General features: G+C 52.2%; 6 protein-coding genes across 6 annotated transcripts; 2 read left to right on the plus strand and 4 right to left on the minus strand.

Annotated features, from left to right (window-relative positions):
- Nucleotides 1–324: 324 nt before the first annotated feature.
- CABS01_03861 (fungal specific transcription factor domain-containing protein) lies at nucleotides 325–2,586 on the minus strand (the record flags this gene model as incomplete). Its single annotated transcript, XM_060537233.1, has 1 exon — nucleotides 325–2,586. One exon carries the CDS (start codon nucleotides 2,584–2,586, stop codon nucleotides 325–327), a length of 2,262 nt encoding a protein of 753 aa, XP_060391491.1.
- Nucleotides 2,587–4,102: 1,516 nt separating this feature from the next.
- Nucleotides 4,103–5,961, plus strand: CABS01_03862 (CoA-transferase family III; the record flags this gene model as incomplete). Its single annotated transcript, XM_060537234.1, has 4 exons — nucleotides 4,103–4,457; nucleotides 4,517–4,815; nucleotides 4,865–5,359; nucleotides 5,413–5,961. 4 exons carry the CDS (start codon nucleotides 4,103–4,105, stop codon nucleotides 5,959–5,961), a joined length of 1,698 nt encoding a protein of 565 aa, XP_060391492.1.
- Nucleotides 5,962–6,583: 622 nt separating this feature from the next.
- CABS01_03863 (dioxygenase) lies at nucleotides 6,584–7,904 on the plus strand (the record flags this gene model as incomplete). Its single annotated transcript, XM_060537235.1, has 5 exons — nucleotides 6,584–7,059; nucleotides 7,113–7,351; nucleotides 7,417–7,529; nucleotides 7,589–7,669; nucleotides 7,725–7,904. 5 exons carry the CDS (start codon nucleotides 6,584–6,586, stop codon nucleotides 7,902–7,904), a joined length of 1,089 nt encoding a protein of 362 aa, XP_060391493.1.
- Nucleotides 7,905–9,451: 1,547 nt separating this feature from the next.
- Nucleotides 9,452–10,931, minus strand: CABS01_03864 (uncharacterized protein; the record flags this gene model as incomplete). The annotated part of the gene is made up of 3 exons (XM_060537236.1): nucleotides 9,452–10,177; nucleotides 10,239–10,459; nucleotides 10,511–10,931. The coding sequence occupies 3 exons, from the start codon at nucleotides 10,929–10,931 to the stop codon at nucleotides 9,452–9,454; spliced, it is 1,368 nt and encodes a 455-aa protein (XP_060391494.1).
- A 1,512-nt stretch (nucleotides 10,932–12,443) lies between these two features.
- CABS01_03865 (uncharacterized protein) lies at nucleotides 12,444–16,069 on the minus strand (the record flags this gene model as incomplete). Its single annotated transcript, XM_060537237.1, has 6 exons — nucleotides 12,444–14,255; nucleotides 14,311–14,691; nucleotides 14,743–14,869; nucleotides 14,920–15,192; nucleotides 15,247–15,736; nucleotides 15,796–16,069. The coding sequence occupies 6 exons, from the start codon at nucleotides 16,067–16,069 to the stop codon at nucleotides 12,444–12,446; spliced, it is 3,357 nt and encodes a 1,118-aa protein (XP_060391495.1).
- Nucleotides 16,070–18,425: 2,356 nt separating this feature from the next.
- Nucleotides 18,426–20,989, minus strand: CABS01_03866 (OPT family small oligopeptide transporter; the record flags this gene model as incomplete). Its single annotated transcript, XM_060537238.1, has 4 exons — nucleotides 18,426–18,509; nucleotides 18,634–18,689; nucleotides 18,746–20,663; nucleotides 20,720–20,989. 4 exons carry the CDS (start codon nucleotides 20,987–20,989, stop codon nucleotides 18,426–18,428), a joined length of 2,328 nt encoding a protein of 775 aa, XP_060391496.1.
- Nucleotides 20,990–23,113: the final 2,124 nt, after the last annotated feature.

Raw genomic sequence — 23,113 nt, forward strand, 5'->3', positions numbered from 1 at the left:
ATGCAAGTAATATGCAGGGTCTCGAACTTGGGCTGCAGTATATCGCAGGAACGAAAGCTCGGCTCTTGTTTGGAGGAGACCTAGATCTAATGAATTCAAACAAGTATAGTCACGTTGGTCCAATTCTCGTGAGCGCTATGTGTGTGATTCGCTGGGCTTGACAGTGCATGGGTGATCGAGCTTACTGAATGATACATCATCACATGCAAGTCCCATCTGCTTGTTTGTAGGCATCTGTTGTGGTTCATCGCTTGGTATTTTGGTCATTTAGTCGCTAATAAGTTGTACATACTCTACTTCAAAACACGCATGTTCCCTTCAAGACTAACACGGCGGTTCCATCAAAGTCCCTGCATCGGCAAGCATCATCTCATCCGTGTAGCCCAGGTGCGCCATGCTCGCGTCCATCGTTGGGAAGAAAGGCATATCTTGCCCATAAGAGTCGAAGAGCAGCGTCCGTGGTGACATTGGAAGTAGTATATCGGTCGACGGAGTAAGTGCCTGGATCACGTTTGTTCCTCGACCAGTTTCGCTACCCAACATTTGTGGCCCATCGGTGCTCCCGGTCGTCAGTGAGACACTCTGGTCCAGGCTGTTGATCTCCCCCGCTTCTGATGTGCTCAAGTGTCGATGGTTGCCAAAGTATCGGATGTCTCGCTGAACAGCATTCGAGCCGAATTTTGAAGCTTCATTCGATAACGGGCCGCCTTCGTGGACACTCCCAAAGAGCTCGCCGATGAGCATACCCTGGCACTCCATTTTCCGGCGTGCCCTCCGTTCTCGGTACAGGACACATGCGCTCTGGAGATGTTCGACGATGGCGAGCTCTCTGCTTGCAACAGGATCGTGCTTGCTGAACTTCTTCAGTAGCGCTTGCGCGTCGTTCAAGCCATGGTCTAACGGGAATGTGCTGTCTAGGTCACCAAAGACGGCCAGGCCGAGGACCAGGGCGGAGACAAAGACAGAGTTGATGACAAAGGGATGTCGTTTAGCTACGTTTTTGTCCGGGATGAGGGTTGAGAGGAGGTCGATTGTCCGTATTGCAGAGTCCACGCAGGCATGGACCAGAAGTTGGTCGGACGGTGATGACAAGGGCGTTTCCTCGGCCCACATGGACGTCGTCCGGGTGCGCGCAATGTTTCTCGAGACAAAGTCGATGAGAAAGGGCCGTGATAACAGCATGATACTCCAGTAGTATGCTTCTTTCATGTGGTAAAGCCCTATGTTCGGATATCTCTCACCGTCATCGGCGTCAACATACTTGCTGGGTTTCATCCCGTCAGCCGCGAGACCATCACTGAACTTCGCGGCCCATCGACGGTGCTGTTCGCTGATACGCTCGAGTGTTTCTGTAGACACCATACGCTTGGCGTAGACGTCGTTCAAGATCGATTCGAAGATCGCGCAAAGATCCAGTGAGGCAGAGTAGTTCTCGCTTGCTGATGTATCTCGGGTCTCGGAAGTCGCCAACGGCCGACCTAATGAGGCGGCCAAGAATAGATCCAGAACCCGGAGGGCTTTCCACAGTCGATCCCGGGTGTCTTGCTCTTGTGTTGAGAAAAGCGCCGGGACGTCTCGCCGGTGAATCCCCAGCGCGTAGGCGGCACGGGTAGCGACGCCCAGGTGCATGAAGGCTGAGTTGCGTCGCGATGCACCGAGGAGGTAGACGGTGATGAGGATGTAACTGCGCACCGTGTTGTTTGTTGGGTTCTCCATGGCATACGAGACTGCCAGGAATCGACCATAGTTGAAATACTTCTCTGCATCGGCATCCCGATCATCCGGGCATCGTTGTGCGCCGATGCCGAATATCAGAAAGAAGATACAGTTCATGGCCTCTTCATCTTGACTCATGGGCTCTCCACGCAGCCAATGTTCGAGGTCCTTGAGGATTTCAGACTCATTGAAAACATCGAGAATACAGTTTGTTGCACGGAGATACCACCGCAGCAGATATCTTGCCTGCTCAGTGCTAGGCTTGGAGGGGATATCGGCGGGATTCGTGATGATCCATTTTGGGCGGCCTTCAGGAGTCGCCTCGACCATGATATGCCGTAAGGGATCATCAGTGAAGGGGCACAGGCCGACGCGATCGCGCACAAGCCGGCGTATCACTTTCAAGAAGGCCAGATTGGCGGCGTCGCCGATGAACATGAACCGTCCCTTGCCATCTGCGATGAGTCGCGATACCTTTGGTACCGCAGTGCTCTGTGAGAGGTGGCTGATTGACGACGACGCGCGCCGGTGCTGATGGTGATGACTCGGTGAAATGACAGCTTCATGAAAGGAGGCAGTCGGCCCATAAGAGCTGAAGAGATCCTGACCGTGACCGGGAGGACTGCCTCGGTGAGGAGGAGCAGGAGGAACATGAACCTGCGGGCGATCAGGACTTCTCACGGATGACGAGTCCTCCGCAGCGGCAAAGTTCGTCGGCGGGCCGATGAAGGTGCAGTCGGCTTCGACTCTGCGGATCACGCACCTCCGACAGGGTTGTTGACCATCGCAGCGTTCCTTGCGCCGCTTGCAATTCCCGCAAGCCTTGACGCATCTACGCCGCTCGCTCTGACGGACTCTTTTCGTAGGCATCGTTTGCTCGCCTTCGACGTTCAGTCTGATTGAAGATACGATATGGAAAAAGCGACAGCCTCAAAGCTGTCTCAATTCAACTAGAGACGAGTGCGTGGCAAGATAGGAGACGTTGAACCTCGGGGCTGGGGGGCCAGACAGGACTACGGCGGCGGCGGCCAACTGAGGCAAAGGATGGTCCGGGGCAGAGCTCTTGGCTTTCCCTTTCCCCCTTTGCTTGCGCGCGCGCTCTCTCGCTTCTTTTGCGGGGGAGCACTTTTCCAAGGGGGCCCTAGCTCACAAATGTTTCCCCAGATTTTGCTGCCCGCTGCGGCGCAGTTCAACCATCCCGCGCCTCAAAGGATGCCGAGGTTTTTGGAGGTTCAAAGAGAAATGGGGAACAAGTCAGAACTCAAGAGTCGTCAATCCCACGGTGGCGTAGCCAATAATGGTCGGGGTCTTACTTCTGCAGTAACTACCATTGGCTGTGGTTGGTTGCTTGAAGAAACGGGTTGTTGGGTTGGATCGTCAACCGCTTGGCTCGGCATCCAACAGTGTCCCGCATCCGTTCCGTCAACCCACGCGACATATCCACCGCTTACAAAACCGACGGCATTTTGAGCCATTATTCAACTCATGTCTTCACTCGAAAGAGTCGAAGACGATGCAATTGATATCCAATACGGACTGGATCATCGTTACTACTCTCCACCGTTGCGTTACCACGTCAGCTCTGCAAGGAAGACACTGCTGGTAACACCGAGAGAGGGCCAGCATAGAAATATGACAGCGAAACTGGCTTGGAAACAACTGACTAAAAGCCAGCAGCGACTAGCATAAGTGCCACCTCCCGAGGACACCATTTCATTAAACTGTAATGTCAAACGCACCTATCTTTAACCAATAAAACACTCAAAGCTTGTCCCTTACCCGACATGACCTCAAGCCCACCGATGCCCTTATCCGACGATCGCCCCAAGACCGAGAGGAAACGGTTCCATTTCATTGTCCCAAGCCTGAGCGCGGCCCCAGGAAGCGCCACCTCACTTGCCAGCCCCTCAAGCTAGACCCGCAGTAGCTGCGCCCATTTCCGAATCCATCGGGAGCCGGGTCTGTTGGAAGTGGTTCTAGAGTTGCTAGGTACTGCTGGACACTGGGACAGCACACATGTACCCTTCCGCCCGATTCCCGATGCGGGTCCGACGTTTCGTTGTCCACTGCTGTAACGCAGCTGCTTCCGACCTCTCGCGAATCGCCGAATCGGATCGGGGAGTCAGATCGAGAGCTACGGGAAATGCAGAGCGGATATGGGCACGATGCGCAGTCGCAGAGCTGAAAGTCGGAAGAAATAATGATCCTTTTTTCGTAATTGACGATTATCGTAACTCTGATAGCTGCACACAATCAACAGTAGATTCAACGGTTTGGTTACTCTGTACTCTCTGTATTACTCTTTACTCAATCCAGGCCTTGTACGCGCGAGCCAACTGAGAATCGTTTCGAACGGCCTTGTTTTCACAATAGCAAGCGAGCAACAATGGCGGACTCAAAATACTCATCCGTCGCTGAGACGAAACAAATCTTGGATCTCGTCCTGAGTTCCGTCCAGATACCAGCAGAGGCAGAAAAGATCTCAAAGGCTGTGCAGTTTTCGGCGACCCGCGACTTGCCCTATTTCCCGATTCCATTCAAAGAAACGGAGTTGGCCTCAGCTCTGAAGGCTATTGAAGGTGGTGTAGCAGGGGCCCTTGCAGCCACCAAGGATGGCGTCGCCTCCGGCAAGAAGGTGTCTGTGAGCTTGGAGAAAAGCACCGCGTTCCTGATTCAGGCGTATTTGGCAACCGTTGGAGGATATGGCAAACTCGATAAAGAAGTGAAGCAGTTTTTAAAAGGTGAGTTATGTTGTTGCAATTTTGAAAGCAACATGAAGTTTTCTGACTTGTGCCCTTAGATACGGATTTGCTTCAGGCACAGTCAGATCCTTATCGCCGCATGTCGGCGAATTTGTATGAGACAAAGCAGCCGGGTGAGTACTACCACATTCATGGATCTCTTGAAGCATCGACAACGCTCGGCATGATCGGTCTTGAGGCATTTAGGCCAGACTTGAAAGATCATAGTGCTATTGTTGAGGCGATAGAGTCTCATGTGAAGCAATTTTCGGTCGATGAACTTGAGCGGATGAACGCCGATAAGCGCCAAGCTGGAGTGCCTGTTCTCAAGCATGAGGATTTTATCAAGACGCCTCATGTAAGTCTCACTTGTTGAGTTCGCGATATCACTGCTAATCAGCTTACAGGGCAAAACTAACACCACACTTCCTCCGTGGAGCGTGGACAGTCTTGAGACTTCAACACCGCCAGCACCTTTGCCGACTACATCTGACAAGCGGGTACTGTCGGGTGTCAAGGTCCTCGAGCTGTGCCGCATCATCGCAGGACCCGTCATAGGACGCATCCTCGCAGAGTACGGCGCGGATGTTCTGAAGATTACTAGCCCGAACCTTAGCGATGTCCCGTTCTTCCAAGTAGATGGCAACATGGGCAAGCACGCCGCGGATCTCGACCTCAAGACTGAGGAGGGGAGAAAGCACTTTGAGACGCTGCTGGCCGAGGCGGATGTTGTGCTGGATGGTTACCGCCCTGGTGCCCTGGAGAAGCTGGGGTACGGCGCGACTGCGTTGACAAAGCTGGCCAAGGAGCGTGGAAAGGGGTTCGTGTACGTGAATGAGAACTGCTTTGGGTACCAAGGGGAGTGGTGCCAGCGGCCCGGCTGGCAGCAGATTGCCGATTGTGTAAGTCAACATGTTTCTGTTTTCGACACTGCAAATTGCTGACTGAGTTGTAGGTGAGTGGTGTGGCGTGGGCGCAGGGTCAGTTCATGGGGCTTGACGAGCCCGTCGTGCCTCCGTTCCCGATTTCCGACTACGGAACGGGATGCATGGGCGCCATCGCCGCTCTCACGGGTCTATACAACAGAGCGACGCAGGGTGGCTCATGGCACGGCAAGGCATCGCTCTTGCAGTATGATCTCCTTCTCATCAAGGCCGGAAAATACCCAGAGGACGTCCAGGAGGAACTGCGCAAGCTCGCGGGCGACGATTTCCTTGCATTGCGGCACAGTCACAGCGTCGATCAGATTTCTGGCACGGCGCTCAAGGCAATGAAGGGGTATGCGCCAGAACTGTTCAGCTCACCCAACGTTCGCGAGAAGTGGTACGCGAGGCGCTACAAGGCAGAGGTTGAGGCTGTGAGCCCCGTGGTTGAGATTGAGGGCGTTGAGATTGGGTTCAAGAGGGCTAGCAGGCCGAACGGCTCAGATGAGGCGAGCTGGGATTTTGGCCCAGAGGAGGATCACCGCATTGTTGCGCAGACAAATGGGGTTAAGAAGGCGTGAATCAATGTCAAAATAGAATAAAACCTCATCTAGACTTTTGAATAATGAGTTTCAGTGACCATCAAAGTTGCCCCAAACTCTCAAGCTGTTCGTAGTACGCTCGTTACAAAGCTGAACCACGCGAATTGGCCCATGGATCCAGCGCTTTAAGACTGTGAAGTTGGGCTTCGCGTACACATCGTGAGCGGCTGTGAACACTCATCTCACGTCTACTATCACGAGATATTACTGAATGATAGATATGATGACCATCGTATCATTGGAGTAAATCCGCACGGATTTAGGGGTACAGCAGAGTCACGTCTCACAGCCCGAAGCCGAAGCCAATGATCCTTCCCGCGCGCGTGACTCCGCCAAAACGAAGCCTGGAGCCATCAAACTGCGGGGTCCCCGGGGCAAGCCGACCGGAATAGGTGCATAATGAGTGCAAATATGGCATGTCCTTTGTTCTATCAGTATGTTTGTGAGTCTCGGCAGACACACCCCTCGCGTCGGATCTCTCCCCCGTACCCGAAAAGAGAGTTGCGTGTGTTTCCCGGACCCGGGGGGCGGTTTCCGGGAGCGTAGAAGCCCAGCGCCGGTGGTACCCGCACAGCAACAGCGCACGTGCAATTACAAAGCAATGGCGGGTAATGCACGCGCTGTGATTGGGAATAAGTATCCTCCATCGAACTGCGGGACGCTTTTGGCAGTCGGGGTAGTTGAAGTTAGCTCATCTTTCAAGATCACGTCGTCTCACCGAGAAAAGCATTATCTACATCATCAGCGATACTCCCTAGAGTTAACCAGAAACTCATCATACAACACACATTCACGTCTCTTCACCATGGGCTCATTACAGAACGGAGACGGCCAGTACCAAGGCCTCGGCCAGGACTTCACCAAGCAGGTCATCGCCTCCATGGGATCGGAGACGAACCCCAGACTCCGTGAGATTCTCACTTCATTCATCCAGCACATCCATGACTTTGCTCGCGAGGTCGATCTTACGACAGATGAGTGGATGATGGGTGTCAACATGATTAACTGGGCGGGCCAAATGTCAAATGACCGACGCAACGAGGGCCAGCTGCTTTGCGATGTTCTCGGACTCGAATCGTGAGTTTCATGATGAACGATGCAAATTGCGGTGAGGCTAATGAGACTGTCAGGCTCGTCGACGATATCACCAACAGAGTGGCCACAAAGAACGGCCAACCCGGCACAGCAACAGCCATTCTCGGCCCCTTCTGGCGGGCCGACACCCCTGTCCGCCCCAACGGCAGCACAATCGCCGTCAAGTGCCCCGAGGACGGCGAGCTCGCTTTCATGTACGGCCAAGTGACGTGCTCTAACACCGGAAAGCCGCTGGCAAATGCCTCAGTCGATGTCTGGCAAGCATCCACAAACGGTAAGTCTCAAAGATCAGGCTAAGCTTTTCTGTTGGTGCACATGTCGTCTAATGTTGCACCACAGGTCTGTACGAGCAGCAAGATGCCGATCAGCCCGAGCACAACCTGCGTGGAGTCTTCAAGACGGATGCGGAGGGACGTTATGGATTTTACTGCCTGCGGCCCACGCCTTACCCAGTGAGTTTTCCCGGGATGCGTTGATGAAGTTGCTCTTGGGTATTGACGACATCTCTCAGGTACCGGGTGATGGCCCCGCTGGAAAGCTTTTGGACCTGCTCCACCGCCACCACTTCAGACCTGCTCACATTCATCTCATTGTAAGTAATCCACTCGAATGCGCATATCCCAACGCAGGCACTAACAACTCTCCAGGTCAAATCAGAAGGCTTCAAGTCGGTAACAACACAAATCTTTGACGAGGACTCAAAGTACTTGGATGACGACTCTGTGTTTGCGGTGAAGGATGGTCTGACTGTGAAGTTTGTTGAGAGAAAAGGGGACCCCAAGGCTGCCAAGGAGCTCGAGTACAACATCAAGTTGGCTGCCGAGTAAGCTGGAGAGGAGACTGGATCTTGTTCATTAATTATTATGGCAGGCTGAAGCATGAATACCAGGGAAAATGCCTTTGCTGAAGTCTGCTCCGCATTCGTGGGGATCGGCAATCCAACCGTTGTGTTCAACTCATTAAGCGATCAGCTAGAATTAGAGGACTGCAATCGCTGAGGACGATCTTCGGATGCCTTACGCCTAGTCCGCCGTAAGCAGTTCCTGGTGGAATTCTTTTGCCTCAAGTTGCCGCATCATGGGTGGCCTTTCCTGGCAGTACTTGCACCGCTCTTGATAGCTTGTCGGATACTACCAATGCTGCGCCGAGCTATGAGCCTCAGTTCATTGATCTCAAAGCTGTATCATCTCCTTTATGGAGCCACTATATAAACGTGGGGCAGCAAGGAGACATCTTGCCGAGGGGGATAACATTATCAACAATTTCCATGATGCCAAGTGGATGTTGACCGTTTCAACGCAGTCGCTGCTCTAGGACAACTGTCCCATTAAGCGCACAATAACGTCGGATACATGCCCCCATATTTTCTCTTATTTAACGTCCTTCTTGAATTCGTGTGTGATGGGAATGGCGGGAATAGGGCTGTATCATCTTACTGCTAGCTACTTATTACTCTGATGAATGGTGTACCGACGTTAACTCGTGCTCAATGGGATACATGTGGCAGCAAGCTTAACTTATCGCTACTATCAAGTTACGTACCTACTTCGTTCCTAATCTTGAACACAAGATTAACTACTTTGTTTCTTTTCCTCTTCTTAAGGAGTTAATAAATTAGTCCGGGCCTATATAAAAAAAGCTTCTAAAATAATAGATTTTATTAACTATATAAAATATATACATATTTATAAAAAAGCCTTTATACTTTAATAAACTAATTTAGAATATTAATATTTTACATATTTATTATATATAAATTAAATAGTTTTAAGCTTTTATAAGCTATATTTGAATTTTCGAACTTTAATTTCTTAATAAATCGAGTACTATACCTTTTTTTATTATACTTATATAATTATAAATCAGAAAATTACTAAATTATTATAAACTATAAAAATTTAATAAATAGTACTACAGCTTAGATAATTTAATAAACTATATAGCCCTTTACTTTTTTAAGATCTTAAACTATATTAAGCGAAAGATTATCGTTATCGAGGAGTAAATATGTATATATAATCGTATATAGTATAAGTAAGTTAAGCCCATATAGCTAGCTAGCTCAAAGTGGAAGGGGTTAGGGCCAAGTTATCTAAGGTATTGCCTCTTACGATAATATATATATAGCATTAATTAATATACCTACTGTCCTTAACATCTCTATTCTTATTAAATCTATCCTTAGCATCTCTATCCTTAGCAACTCTGCCCTTAGTATCTCTGCGCTTAGTGTCCTTGTACTTTTTACCTCTGTCTTTTTACTACTTTTCCTATAAAGTATTCTACTATGTATAATTCGTAGACTATGAATGGCGCAGGGGACCTCTTTTAATTATTTATAATATTATTCTTTTAGTAGGCGTTTCTTTTGCTTCTAATAAGAAAACGCATCCATATCCTCGTCGTCAGACTCGTAAAGCTTCGGGTCTGCGGCAGCTGTGAGCGAGAATGCCGTGAGAAGGTTGGCCTGCAGCTGCAACAGATCGTAGCTGGGCAGGTCGGCTTCGCGATCGGCGTAGACCTTGATAAGCTGTCCGTCGACCACAAGTTCCCAAGGCTCTAATCTCGTTGCCCCAGGTGTCTTGTGATCTATGGGCTGGAACGCGTCACGGGGATTGCAGTTGAAGTCGGCACGATCCGTCATGTGGAAACCTGTCTTTCGAAGCCAATGAAAAGTCATTTCCTGACACCATCGGAATCTCTCGGCCGGCTGTTTTTCTGCGCGACGTGTGCTCATAGAGTGACGAGGATTCGACTGATTGGCAGTCTTGAGGTCCGTCGCAACGCCGTCGTCTCCCACAGGCTCCTTGTATGGTGGTCCTCTTGGCTTAAGCATGAACCTGCCGTCTGCCCACCACTTATGCAGGTGGGGGTTTAGGCAGACCATGTTGGCCGGCTCATCAATGATGTTATCGTCGTCTTCTTCGCACAGGATTCTCTGAGCTTTGATCACTGCTTCCTTGCCAAACCAGGCTTGCATTGCATCAAGCAAGGGCCACAACGCTTCTTCGCCGTTCAACAAACCAAAGGGAATGATATGGCAGACTTGAGGTGTTTCCATATTTGTGACAATACATCGTTCGTTGTCGCGCTTGAGTGCCTGCAATGAAATAAAGTCAGTGATGGCTCGCACCTAGTCCTGTGTCACATTCAATACTCACTTCGGCAGATTTTGCTTTGTTGCGCGTATTCTTGGGGGTCTTCTGGGGCGTCTTCTGGGGCGTCTCCTTGGCCGTCTTCTTGGGTATTTTCTGCGGCGTCGCCGACGGTTCAGACGTTGAAGCTGGGCGTTTTCTTGTCGCAGTTGATGCAGTGTCGCCCGGCGTTCCTTCACCAAGCTGTGCCCCGCTGGAATCCTTCTCCTGGTCTTTCCCTTTCGTGACTGAGAATCTAATCAGTTTTTGTGGATCAAATTGGAGTGAGAAGATCATACACATTCTGAGCAATTTTGGATATTTGGCTGCTGCATCGTCAAGAGCTTTAAGGTACTCTTGAAGCTTTCGCACCTTGCGCTTCTCGGACCGGATTGCTTCAAACCTTGCTTCAATGTCCTTTAAAGAGTGAACCTCTAGAGCCCAAAGGCCGCTCCAAAAACGAGCTGTATCGAGATTCTTGTGATGATTGGGTTGCGGCAATGACTCGTAAATCTTTTTGATGAGAGGTAGCTTCTGTTTCAGATCTCCGAGGTAATGAGTGTGCTGAATATGCTCTGTTTCGGACGTCAGGAACGACTCGAGTTTGTCAAGTTGTTCGATGGTAGGTCGCGTCCTGGGATTTTTTCGGCTCAAGTATGCGTGCAACAATGGCGTAAACTTGGCTTTCCATTTCTCGGTCTCTCTGTCCTCATTCGCCATGTTTCCTTCGCAGCTAAATTGTCAGAAATGTGCCCACGCATTCCACGAAGGGGGGACTTAATTACTGATGGCGCAAGACCAAATACTTCTCTGTATTTCTCGCTGTGCCCCTCCGACTTCACCACCTACTATCCTAACCAGATCCCCGCCTTGGTCGTACCGATACGAACCCTTTTGATTTCACCTCGTTTCTCAGAGAAAACTATTGCCAGGGCTTAGTCGTAGTCGAGGACTAACGTCTAAATCCTCTGAGTCCGGTTTGGCAAAAAACGAAGGAATCCGATATCTGTAGACTGTTAGCTTCACAATTTTGTAAATACCCTTAGACCCGAACTTGACGACGTGGAAGCGATCGAAAATTTCGGTAACCGGTGTCCCTTGGAGAGATCAAGACGAAAAGAAAGACTCGAGGCGAAGTCCAGCTGGGTAAGGTGAAGTGGTCGAGTGGGCTTTCTCCGACATGGTCCCACAATACCTTATTTTGACTAGGACACGGGACGAATCAGAGGCCTTGATCGTACCCACATTAGCCCCCAGGGTACGTGCCCACTGCCGGCATGAGCAAAAAGCTTGGTGCTCTGAGAAGACTACCTACCTTGCCTCACGCACCTGACCGCCAGCGTCGGCGTGCTGCCTTAATTACCTTTGGCGAGAAGCAGACATCGTTTCTCATCTCGGTCAAGTATTACCCTGCGGCCATGGATGCCGCTTCTATCCCTGCTTTGCTTCCATTCACACGACTTTTCGGCACCTTCCGCCGGTCGATTGTTCGCACTCTTGATTAATCGGCCGGGCCGCGATCCAACCCTCTGCTAGTCTCGACGGCATCCTTACCTTTACACGTCTCTCGGCGACGTAAGCACCGTAGTGCCCTTGAGTCGTGGTGGATTGGGTTCCCAACCCGCAAGTCACTTCAATCTGCAAGGTTTGAATGAGAGACTATCAGTTGTCTTATGAGTTCTGCTACCGGGAGATACTTTTTGGCTACTTGAGGTAGCCAACTCTTGTACTTTAATGGTGGACGAGGAGAGCATTGCTACCACCACGAACTCGGTCGCGGACGCCGCGCAATACCCGTGCCCGTTGACGAGAGTCGCTTACAAACCTTCTCGAATGGAACCGCCAATTGCGATCGGGATCTCCTTCCGCAAATTTTCAGCTCATGTTACGGTTCGACAGGTTGAATGATAGATGGTTGATTCATCTTATTGCTGATAGTGTTCGGTGCAAAGGAAAGGGTCTAAAACATGCTTACATAAGGATGCCACCTTGTCTTGGATTGTGATGCCAGCTTCCCAGACTGTTGAATGCGACAGTAGTAGCTTATGTAAGTTGCCAATCAGTGCATGATAGGTACCTCTAGGTAGGTGATTCTTTCCTGATTGCACGGACGCGTGGCTTACCTTAGAGCACGCTCATTGTTGAGCGTGTCACCTTTTGGATCATAGGTATATTATATTTATGTAGAATTGTACGTTATGAAGAGGTTTTCATTGCAAAATAGAAAGAACTCTAGCTCTCGCTTTTCTTTTCGGGCTCCTTGATCTTAGGCTTCTTGGCTTCCTTCTTAGTTTCCTCCTCGGCTTTCCTCTTGGCCCCATTTTCCTCCCTCTCTACTCCCGTCTCAGGGCTACCATCGAGATTGCCGAGGTTTTTGACAGACATGGTCACTACCCTGCCACTCTGCCACAACAAAAGCCAGATCCGGTATTGTGCGGGTGCCGTTTTCTTGACGATCCCCACGGCCCTCCCGTCAGCACGGGCTTTGCCGCCCACCACGAACTGCGGGGGCTTCGCCAACGAGAAGTTCGACGCAGCTGGGAGGTCCAGCTGCGGCATGGTGCCGAAGTCCTTCGGGTTCATCTCTCCGACGACGTTGATGTCGCCAAAGACGACGAGACCGCACCGCTGCCTCGTAAGGAGGACGTTGAGCCGGGCGCGTTTCGTCGTGAACCCGGGACCAGGGTTACGGGCCTTGGTGCCCATTACGACAAAGACAATGTCGTTTTCCTGCCCCTGATAACCATCAATGGTCGATGCGGGACTCATCGTGGCGAGCTCAGGGTAGTGTTTCTGCGTCCATTTGTTCAAGAGTTCCACATTCGCCTTGTATGGTGACAGAATCACCACCTTCGAGGCGTCAACGGACTTCTCCTTGACAAGTTGGGATGCCATGTTGAGGGCAGCGTGAACCTGGTCGTTGCACCGTTTATTCCCGTTGACGTGATCGATTCTCACGATTGTATCGGGGCAGTGCACGAAGATTGGCGCGAACTTGCCCTCCTTGGGTGCGACTAATTCCGGGAAACGCTCCCTGAAGAAGCTCTCCAGAAGATGGCCGTTCTTGAACTTCGGCAAGTCGATGCAGCAGCTCTCTCCATATCTTACCGGGATGTCCGGATAGATGGTTTTACCGACGATGTCGAACAGACCATTGGCGGTTCGGAGTTGCAGGCGCAAACGGTAAGCCAGGTGCCCCGATGCCATCAAGAAGCCCTGGGCTGATATGAGGCCGTCGTTCGAAAATTGGTTGAACACGTGACCGGCTGCGTCGATGCAGTACTCATCGGTCAACACAGTGGGTGGAAGTTGCTCGGTGTCCCCGCCACACAACAATGGCAGCATCTTGTTGCCCCAAGCACTCGCCAGGTCGCCGCGGTCCATGTTTGCCGCCTCGTCGATAGCGACAGCCTTCGCCTGCATCCACCAACGATTGTACACCTCTGTGACAGATACGCACGCAGAAGGCGTAGTAGCCAGGATGTCTGCCATGGCGACAAGCTGATCCATGGCAGTGGACAAGGTCTTCTGATGGGGTGGAGCCGTTTCGGTATACTCGTCCCACGTGATCTGCCCAGTGGCTACAGCTCGAAGTTTAGCCCAGTCCCGTCTGGTATCGACCTGGCGTTGAAGCTGGTGCAGCGCCTCCTTATCGTCTTTGTGGAGGTCTCGGACAGCAGGGGAACGCAAAAGCACCAAGAGCCAAAAGGCCACGGATAACTCAAGGCGCCAGGGTGCCTGGCCATACGACAGTTGAGGGGCAGCCATGTCTCCAAGACGAGGGTCTTCCAGCAGAGCTTCGAACGCGGCAAGCTCGTGGGCTCGCTTGTATCCACGTAATACCATTCGATGGCGAGCTCGCGGCGTACCCTCGGGAAGATTGTCGTTATATCGCAGGCAAACTTCACGGGTTATCTTGTCGGTGCGGACCGCAAAGTTGGTAACAGCCACGTGAGCTGGCGCCGTACAGAAAACACGACCGAGACTATACTCCATGGCGAGTGCGGTCTTCGCCATTTCAGTGGTCTTGCCATAACCCGGGCCCTATAAAACTGTTAGTCTTCTCTTCTTTCGCACAAAACAGGGAAGAATGACTTACTGCTGTGACGATGGCGATTCCCAGTAGCACCTGGCGGCAAAACGCATGCCACCGTTCTCGATCTTCCTCCAGGCTTATGCTCGTTAGAGCCTCCTCGTAGCGGACATCCTTGCCAGGCAAGAATGACACCTTGGGTAGATGACGGAGAGAAGGCGGGCTTCCAATAATTGTGGCGGACGTCACGGCCTTAGTGAGACCGGCCACGCCTTCGCCTTCAGCTGCAGTGCCAGACTGCATCATCCACTCCGCATAGCCTTGCCCACGCATTGTGAGTTGAGCGAGATGACCACTTTCGGAATCCGGCTCGTTCCACTTGTCGACGGCAATGATCTTGCGCTCGGTGTCGTCCAAGATGCCAAAAAAGTGGAGGGCTACGCAGCTCTAGTGCGCCATCCCAGCCGCATTGGCATCTGCTCGACTTTCGAAGCTCACAATGCTGCATTGACTGCCGGGATCTTGAGGGGGCGGGCGCACCACGGCAAGCACAGCCTCGGACTTGCCACGAGGGTGAGGCTCTAGGGCCTGGATGCCGCTCGTGTACGGCTTGAAGCTACATACCCTACACGTAGTCAGTACATGAGAGTGAGGTGGATTCCCTGGGTGACTTACCAAGAGCCAGAGGGCTTCTCGTCGTCCTCGTTCTCCCACATAGTGAGAGAGACTTGTTGGTCCAAGAGCTTTGCCCATACAGGCTCGAACTGATCCATGAACTCTTTAGGAAGAGGAAGAATAACAAAGTAGTTATTCTTGCGTTCAGGATTGGGAACGAAGTAGGCGTGCAGCTTGACAGCAGAGATAAGTTGAGCCTGCCGCCACACATACAAGTCGTTCTGTAGTAGCGACTGCGTTGTGACGGTCAACATGGAGTTGGCGTCGTTGAAACTGATGATAATGTTAGTATTGTATGAGAGCACTCGGTTCCATCTGTAGCCATACCTGTGGACGGAGCTGTACGCAGCCTTGCGCGGGTTTTTGGCGAGAAAATCTGCGCCGCGTTCGGGATCGAAGTTGTGAGCATCGCCATAAGGGTAGTTGAAGGGTGGCGGCAGATTCTCGAAGCTGAAGCTCTTCTGGATGTGGGTAGGTGTACCCTTTCTGATCATGAAAACATGAAAGGTTTTGCGACGAATGAAGTCGGATAGGGTGACTCCATGAAGAGAACCGTTCTCGTTCACAAACTTCTCAAGCTCGGGCTCCGACTTGTTTATGTAGGCCATACCCAAGCCTTCAATCGAGACTCTGTCTTTGTCATCCACGTCGCATGAGAAGGTGATGATCGTCGTGCCAGGACCCTCTTGCAGCGAAGGGAATCTACTGAGCAGTTCAGGAGACGCCTCCTCGAACTTCTGAGTCCACTTCTGATGGTGAAATCGAATTCTAATGTCGAGAGTCGGAAAAGGATCGTATGTGCTCCCATTCTTTGTGTCTAGACAGCCCAACAAATTAGTTGCAGTGTACATCGAATGGCAATGATGGGATACTCACAATGAAAGCGCACACCGGAACCGTTATCCTCGTTGTCTGCGCCGTCCGGGAACTTCAAGATGAGGGCGATGTGAGGATCCAACCCATCGTTGGTTTCCACGCGGATCCTGGCTCCGATCCTGATGCCGCTGTCGTTGGTACCATGCGATGCAAGAACAGGACCTGACAGGTCGCCCAAGAAGATGGCACACTTCGCCATGATGGTCGGAGCGTAGTACGGTGACTTGCTCTCGGCGGGCTTGTCTTCGGCACCCTTGTTCTTCTTGGGAGGCATGTTGACCTTTTTCACTCCAAGTTAGCTGATGCCACGAGAATTGTTTCCCAAAAGATGACTTACCAAATGAAACATATGTTTCTCTCTCACCAACTTCACCACCTGCTATCTACGACCCAAGTCCACGCCTTGGCCGTACCGACACAAACTCTTTGGAGTCGCCTCGTTGCTCAGAGAAGACTATCACTAGGTAATAAAGTAGAGGTGATCTCAGATCAACCCCCGAATTCTCTGAGTCCGGTTTGCTTCACAAAAGAGTTTGAAATCTGTTGGCTGTTAGCTTCCTGATTGTATGAACACCCTGAAATCCGAATTCAACGCGTGGAGGTGATCGCGTAAATTTTGAGCGACTGGTCTGCGTTGAAGAGAGGAAAAGAAAAAAGGAAGAATAACTCGAGGTGAAGTTCAGCCAAGGTACCCAAGCTGAGGTAGGTAAGTTAGGCGGTCGGCTTCCGCACGGTAGGCCCCGGGTCTCCACCTCGACTACCGATGCGTTGAGCCAATCAGAGCCCGGGATGTAACCCATCATTTGATAATTTAGTCAAAATTAGTCGCGCATCTCAAGCAAGGTAGGTACTAAGGTGAGATAATATCCCGGCTTTGCCGTACCTGCCCGGACTCCAGTATGCTTTGGTTTGCTTGGCCAATTTCTCAATTACTAAGGTAAGGTAGGGTATACGACTGAGCAGAAGGTAACCCGACCGCTTGCAATTCCATTCACTTGAGCTTGATGAAGGATGGACAAGATAGGACGTTGCAGCAGTGGGTCGGCGTCCTGGAAGTCACAGTGCTGTTCTTGAAGCAACCGCATTATGATATCTACGCATTAAGTATCTTATAATTTTACTGGGGTGGGGGGCACGTATCGTAGTCGGCGACGTCCTCAGTGATAACAACACATCGAGTTCAATGGTAAAGGTGCATCAGGCATGGGACGCCCATTTCGTAGCCACAATGCCCGGCGCTTCCTTGGCTTGTCTTACACGATAGATTGCTACACGCCAGGGTAAGGTAAGGTAGTCCGCCTCGAGGCAGAGTGAAACGATGGCTTGTGTCAAGTACCTACAGAGTACTGGTCGCTGTAGCACCTGGGCCGCGCCATAACATATTGGAAGGGAAGGCACTGACGAGTTGTAGGCTACCGATGACACGACGGGCCAATCTTATGTTTGGCTCGTGATTTCTTCTTTTACTCGGCCTTTTACCAGGCAGAGAATACCTACAAGAACCATTACTCGAGAGAGGACTTTGGTGTAATCGAGGTACGCGATGGGCTGGCTAGATCCGCTGAAGTTGGTACATAAAAAGACGAAAAGGTGGATTTGCAAGGCGACTTGGGTTGTGCACATATCACTTCCACTACTTAGCCCTCGTGCAGGATCGGTGGGCTACACCAAGCAACGTTCCCCCTCAACACCAGCACGCAGTTGATCACCAGATTGCTGAGCTCCGTATAGGCCTTTAAGTCGCCCTTCTGATATGTGTCCCAATATTTATCGGGTGTTGATTAACCTGATTTCTACTACTCACCCTTGAAGAGGCAGTCCCTACCATTAACAGATGCAAAGAATTACCTATAAAGGCTATGAGGTGAAACGCTCCGCACTATTCTGCAAGTTGAGAGGCGTAGGCCCAAGACGCCATCTTCTGCTTCACAGCGATTGGCAAGAGTGAGCCGTTCTGTCCCTAGCATCTTAGTGCAAGGGCCGGCCGCCGGCTACCAGCAGTCATTCTCTTTGCATCCTCTTCGTAGGTATAGAGTTCGAATAGTCCGGTTCTGTGAGCGAGTTTGCATCATCGTTGTATTCAGCGTAGTACATTACCAGGATAATGAGCGTTTCTGTTGAGAGGTTGGCTGGATCAACGGAAGGTGATAATGAGATCCTTGGCGACGTAGTCCACGATGACGTTGCATGAATTCCAGAGATGTATCAGTATTCTGATGGCTGCGTTCAACAGCTCAGGCGACTGTGATCGTCCGTGTCTGTCTCTAAATGACAGAGATGACAAACAAGACTTTATTGATGGAAGGCGTCTTGCGTCAGCTGCGAGATCATGATCGTTTCACATCCTCTGGCTCGCTCTTGACCTCTTAGCATTCGTCAACAAACCGAGTTGAGGCCCATCTGTACTAGCAGAGTTCCGAGATGGCTTATCTTTGCATTTGCGAACAAAGCTGCGTTGAAGCAGCTGTTGTAATGGTGTTATCATGGACACATTCACTCTGGACATTACCAACGGTGTTGTTTCCAGCGTACTTGTATTATGTGGTAATTCATATCTGACCATTTTATAATGTAGCTTGCATGCAAACCACATGTCTCGCGCTTGCTCCCTGGGTAGCCATCTGACTATATTACCAGTGTGTAGGTCCGATAGTAGATCCATCGTCGGGTAGGATCTTCGTGACAGCGGCGCCGTTTGCGTCCAGGTTGTTGTTCTATATCACCAGTTAGCTGATTGGACAATTTAGAATAAAAGTGGGTCTCGCATGCCGCTATAGTGTTCCCCCACCATTCGGGGAACTCAGTGTTTGAAAGACCCAGAGCAAGTCCAGAGATAACGATGCAGAGGGCGGTGCCGATGTCGAGGGCTCCAGACAGAACGTAGTTGTAGCGGGCTGCGAAGCAGGTTAGTGAGTGACATGAGAACGAACTCCACAGGGGAAAGACTTACTCCACCAGCCGAAGAAGCGGTTGCGAACCCACCAGTTGAAGATGAGACCAACAATAACCCACTGGCCCAACCACCAGGTGGTGGCAGGAGGGATCATACCAGCGGCACCGAAGATAGCGGGGAAGAAGACGTAGCGGAGCATGCTGCGAGGGTAGCGGCGAGCGAGGAAGAACTGGATGACGGGGCAGATGGCACCGATGAGCCAGAAGTAGTTGACCCAAGAGTACAGCTGGCCGGCACCGAACATGCGGCGGGGACCGATGACACCCCAGATGACACTGGCATTGTAGAAAGTACGAGCGTTGGGGCAGGTGAGACCCTGGGCCTGATGGGAAGTGCAGACGCCGTCAATGTTACCACGGAGGAAGTTGTAAGAGGCAATCTGGACAAGGGACAGCCAAACGACGGCGAAGGTCTGGGCAGCGAACATGGTGCGAGGAGGAATCTTCATGTAGTGGCCGACCTTCATGTCAGACACGTACTGGAGACCGTTGTAGCAGAGCATGTAACCCCAAGACTTGAACAGCATCATGGCGACAGGGCGGCCGGGCGTCATGTATCCGACAATCATCTCAGTGATGACGTTGAGACCGGTCTGCTGGTTGGTGACAGCCTGGATGATACCGACGGGAAGAATGAAGAAGGCACCAATGATGATGCAAATGATGTAGGCCCACCAGGTCAAGTGAGTGTTCCAGACCTGGGAAGCGATCATACCAAAGGCAAAGCTGACAGCGAACATGGTCGCGAACCACCACTCGGGAGCCTCCTTGTAGCGGCGCATGAGCTTGAGGTGAATGTCAGCCTCTTCGTTGGAAGCAGACTTGGTGCGGTCGATGATGTCGCGGCCGTAAAAGAGACCGACGTGAACGAGGGTGCTGATGAGACCAGCGAAACCCATGCCGTAAGACAGGGAGAACGCAGGACCCAAGATGAGAGGAGAGTACTCCTTGTAGGCAGTCTCGTTGAAGGTGAACTCGGGAGTCAAGATACGACTGGTGTTGTACGGCTGAGCAAAGTGGTCAAAGTTGGAGTTGGCGCTGATGGGGAGGTAGCGGTAGAACTCGGGGCCGCCCCAAGCAAGACCGATGCAGCCGAGCATCATGATGATGATACCGGCACCGACGTTGGCGATGGCGAAAGCCGGTGTCTGCAGGGGAGAGAGCAAGAAACCGGAAATGGTACTCCAGTCAAAGGAGATTGGAATAAGACCGAGACCAGTCTGACCACCAAAGACCTGGTTGACGACAACGTTGTTGGGGGCGATCCAGCAGACAAATGTGAAGATCTGCAGGAACTGAGCAAACACTTCAGGAATCCACTCATAGACAAAGGTAGCGGCAGCCACAATGAGGAAGAACTTGTAGCGACCGATCCTCCAGCCGTTGGTAAGGGCGGGATCTGAGGATGAGTGGTCGTGAAGTGAGTGCATGACGGTAGTGGTGATGAGGGTCGCGGGCCAGACCATGGCGGCGGGCCAGACGAGGTAACGACGCAGAATACCGGCGATACCAAGACCCATGGCCTGGGTCGAGATAATGAGCAGAATCTGGAAACCCCAGCCAAAGTATTGCTTGTAAAAGATCTCCTGGGCGAGGAGAATATCAATGGCGTAACTGGCGGTGGCACCGGCAGCAGTCATCATGGTGATGATGGTGTGCTCCTTGACGTTGAAGGGACCGGGGTTGGTGTTGAGCTCGTGACCGAAGAGGTTGAACTTGATCTCCGGGATGACCTTGGCGCAGAAGCAGCCGAGGGGGTAGGAGATCAATTGCACCACGGTGGAGGTGATGATGATGGGTGAGCGACGGAGACCGAGGAGAATGTTGCAGGCGGCGATGATTGTACACATGAGGGCACCAATCGACCAGGCGCGGATAGTGTTGATGGGCAGCTCGGTATCGTCAAAAGGTTGGACCTGAGCTTGTTAGTCATGACGCCCGTTGCTCGACTCGGGACGTTGAACAAACTCACCGAAGCGCGGACCTCGGGGTAGGGAGAGTCCTCGTGGAGAGCAGCCTCAACGGCAGCCTCCTTCTCGTAGTCACCAGACTGGACGGCGGCGTCGGCGGCATCGAGCTTGTCAATGTCCAAAAAGGGATCCCACTTGTGAATCTTCTTGAACTTCTTGAGTTCGGCTTCGGGGTTGACGGTCTCGAGACCGTTGGCATCGACGCCGGTCGAGACGGCGTCGACCACGATGGGCCGCTCTCCGACCTTGCCCCTCCACTTGCTGAAGGCCATGGTTGGCAGTCTTTCAGGTACTGGTTACCGGGTTGGTATTGCGTTCGGGTTGCACCCTGAGTTCTCAAAAGAATGGAACTCAAAGGGGGGAGTCTCTGGTCGTAGAGCTTGTGGGCTGAAGAAACCAAAATCGAGCACGACGAGGGAGAGCGCGTCGGGTAGTATTTAGATGCGTCGCACATCCAGGGCCTCGTTGATGGACTCCATGATCGGTTGCCATATCGGCGACCAGTGGGCCGAGATATTGACCTGCCTAATGGAGTCAGTCGTGGGCGAAGCGGGCCAACCCCTGGCGGAGTATCGGGCGATACGAAAAGGCTACTATGTAGATATTGCGCTGGATGCAAGCGGAAGCTTGTTTGGACGAGAGGGTGTGTGTGTGTCTCCTATGGAGTACACACACCTGGAGCCGTGGAACGGGCGGTAGCTTGTCCTTGACAGACGCACTGACGTGACCGATAAACGAAATCGCCCCTGATATGCACCAATCGTTCGTCTCGAGAGGATTCTTGTTGGGTCTATTCTTCCTCGCCACCGTCTAGAAGGGTGGGAAGGGACGGTTTTAGTTGCTCGTAAGAGGTGTGATCGTGCCGTTTGATAGGATACCACGGCACAGAGAGTCAACCGACCAACCCGCCAACCCGCGTTCGATACTTCGATATCCTCGCAGATGAGGACCACCCGAAGAACTGCAGGCAACGAGCTAGCAGTTCGAGGAGGAGCGGGCTGGATTGTGGGAGTGGAGGGGTGCTCTGGGGGTGGACACATTCCGCCCGTCTCTTCTCCACCCCCTGATAGGCCTCTCTCGGTGACTGGAACAAATTAGGTACTCATGTACTGTTCGACGGTGCGGTCGCGGAGCCTGTCCGCCTCCCAGAAATGACCAAGAGGCCTCTTGTCATTCGATGGTTAGGCCAGGGCCATTGAGCGCCGTTTGAGCGGGAATGGCGTTGGGGCGTTGGCAATTGATCCATCCCGCTACCCTCCTCCGCCGTCGTGCCGCCGGCCACCGCCGCCTCCCATCTTCCAGCCGCCAAAGTTGCACACTGACTTGACGACATGGGGCGCACAACGTCGGGGTTGTCAGACTGACAGGAGCCAGAGAGCTGACTGAGAGCATCGAGGTGAGTCGTTCCGCACTCAACAGGCCATTCAAAGAGCCGCCTTGCTGATCGATCGCCAAGGGGGCTGGGCGCCAAGCACGAGAAGAGCAGGTAGTCACCGCGGGAGGGCATGGCGTCGCCGGGTGTGGCAGAGAAATTGGCAGCCAAGCACATCTCAAGCAACTCAAACAATGTCCAAGACGGGTGGCCAAGGTCGGGGAAGCGTGGGAAGCATCGCCAGAAGCTGCAAGTCGTACCCCAGGCTCGACCGCTAGAGCCAAAAGGAGGAAAAGGGCAACAAGACCAACGCGTTGGTGGCTGCGAGCTAGCCAACCCGCGTCGCCACTCCTCCGACAAAAAGTCGTTCAATGCAAAAGGGCCCTGCTTTCAGTGGATCTGCCGATAGCAAAGGGACCTTGGGGTCCGAGGATGATGCCTGTCTAGCGCGGTTGTCCCCCTTCAAGCCTTCGAGGCCAAGACTTTCTCAGTTAATCACCCGAGTAGAATCCCTGCAAAGGCACGCGAGAGTAGAAGAGCTGGAGAAGCGAGTTCCGACTCTGCTGGCCACTCAGAGACGCGGTAACAGAGCGACAATCTGCACTCTTCGGGAAGGACGTCGGAAGAGACGGCAAATGATGCCACCCATGTCATAATTTGTCGGCAGCGAGGCCAATCATTGCGTCGAGTTGGCTTCGAGGCTGTCAGGTTAATGACACAAGCACTGACAAGTTGAGCAGTCTGGGCACAAGTGGATGAACAAAAAGTTCCTGAGACCCCTCCCACCCCTTCGTTCCCTCCGCAAATGGCCCCTCTGAAGGCGTGACAAACGTCCCTCTGTGCTCCGTAGGCGCGCCCTTCTGGGTTGACACGGTTGAAGGATGCCTGCCGCTTAGGATCCGAGCTGCTGGAGAGGGTTGGTTCGTCCGACTGCGCTTGGAGACTTTCCTGATGGGTGAGTTCCGCCCCACGCGATAGTCCCGCGCAAAAGGACCTTGGAAATGCGGTTGTGGTCAGATTTGAT

Source organism: Colletotrichum abscissum (assembly GCF_030869225.1).
Source record: "Colletotrichum abscissum strain IMI 504890 chromosome Unknown Scaffold_7.1, whole genome shotgun sequence".
NCBI lineage: Eukaryota > Fungi > Ascomycota > Sordariomycetes > Glomerellales > Glomerellaceae > Colletotrichum > Colletotrichum abscissum.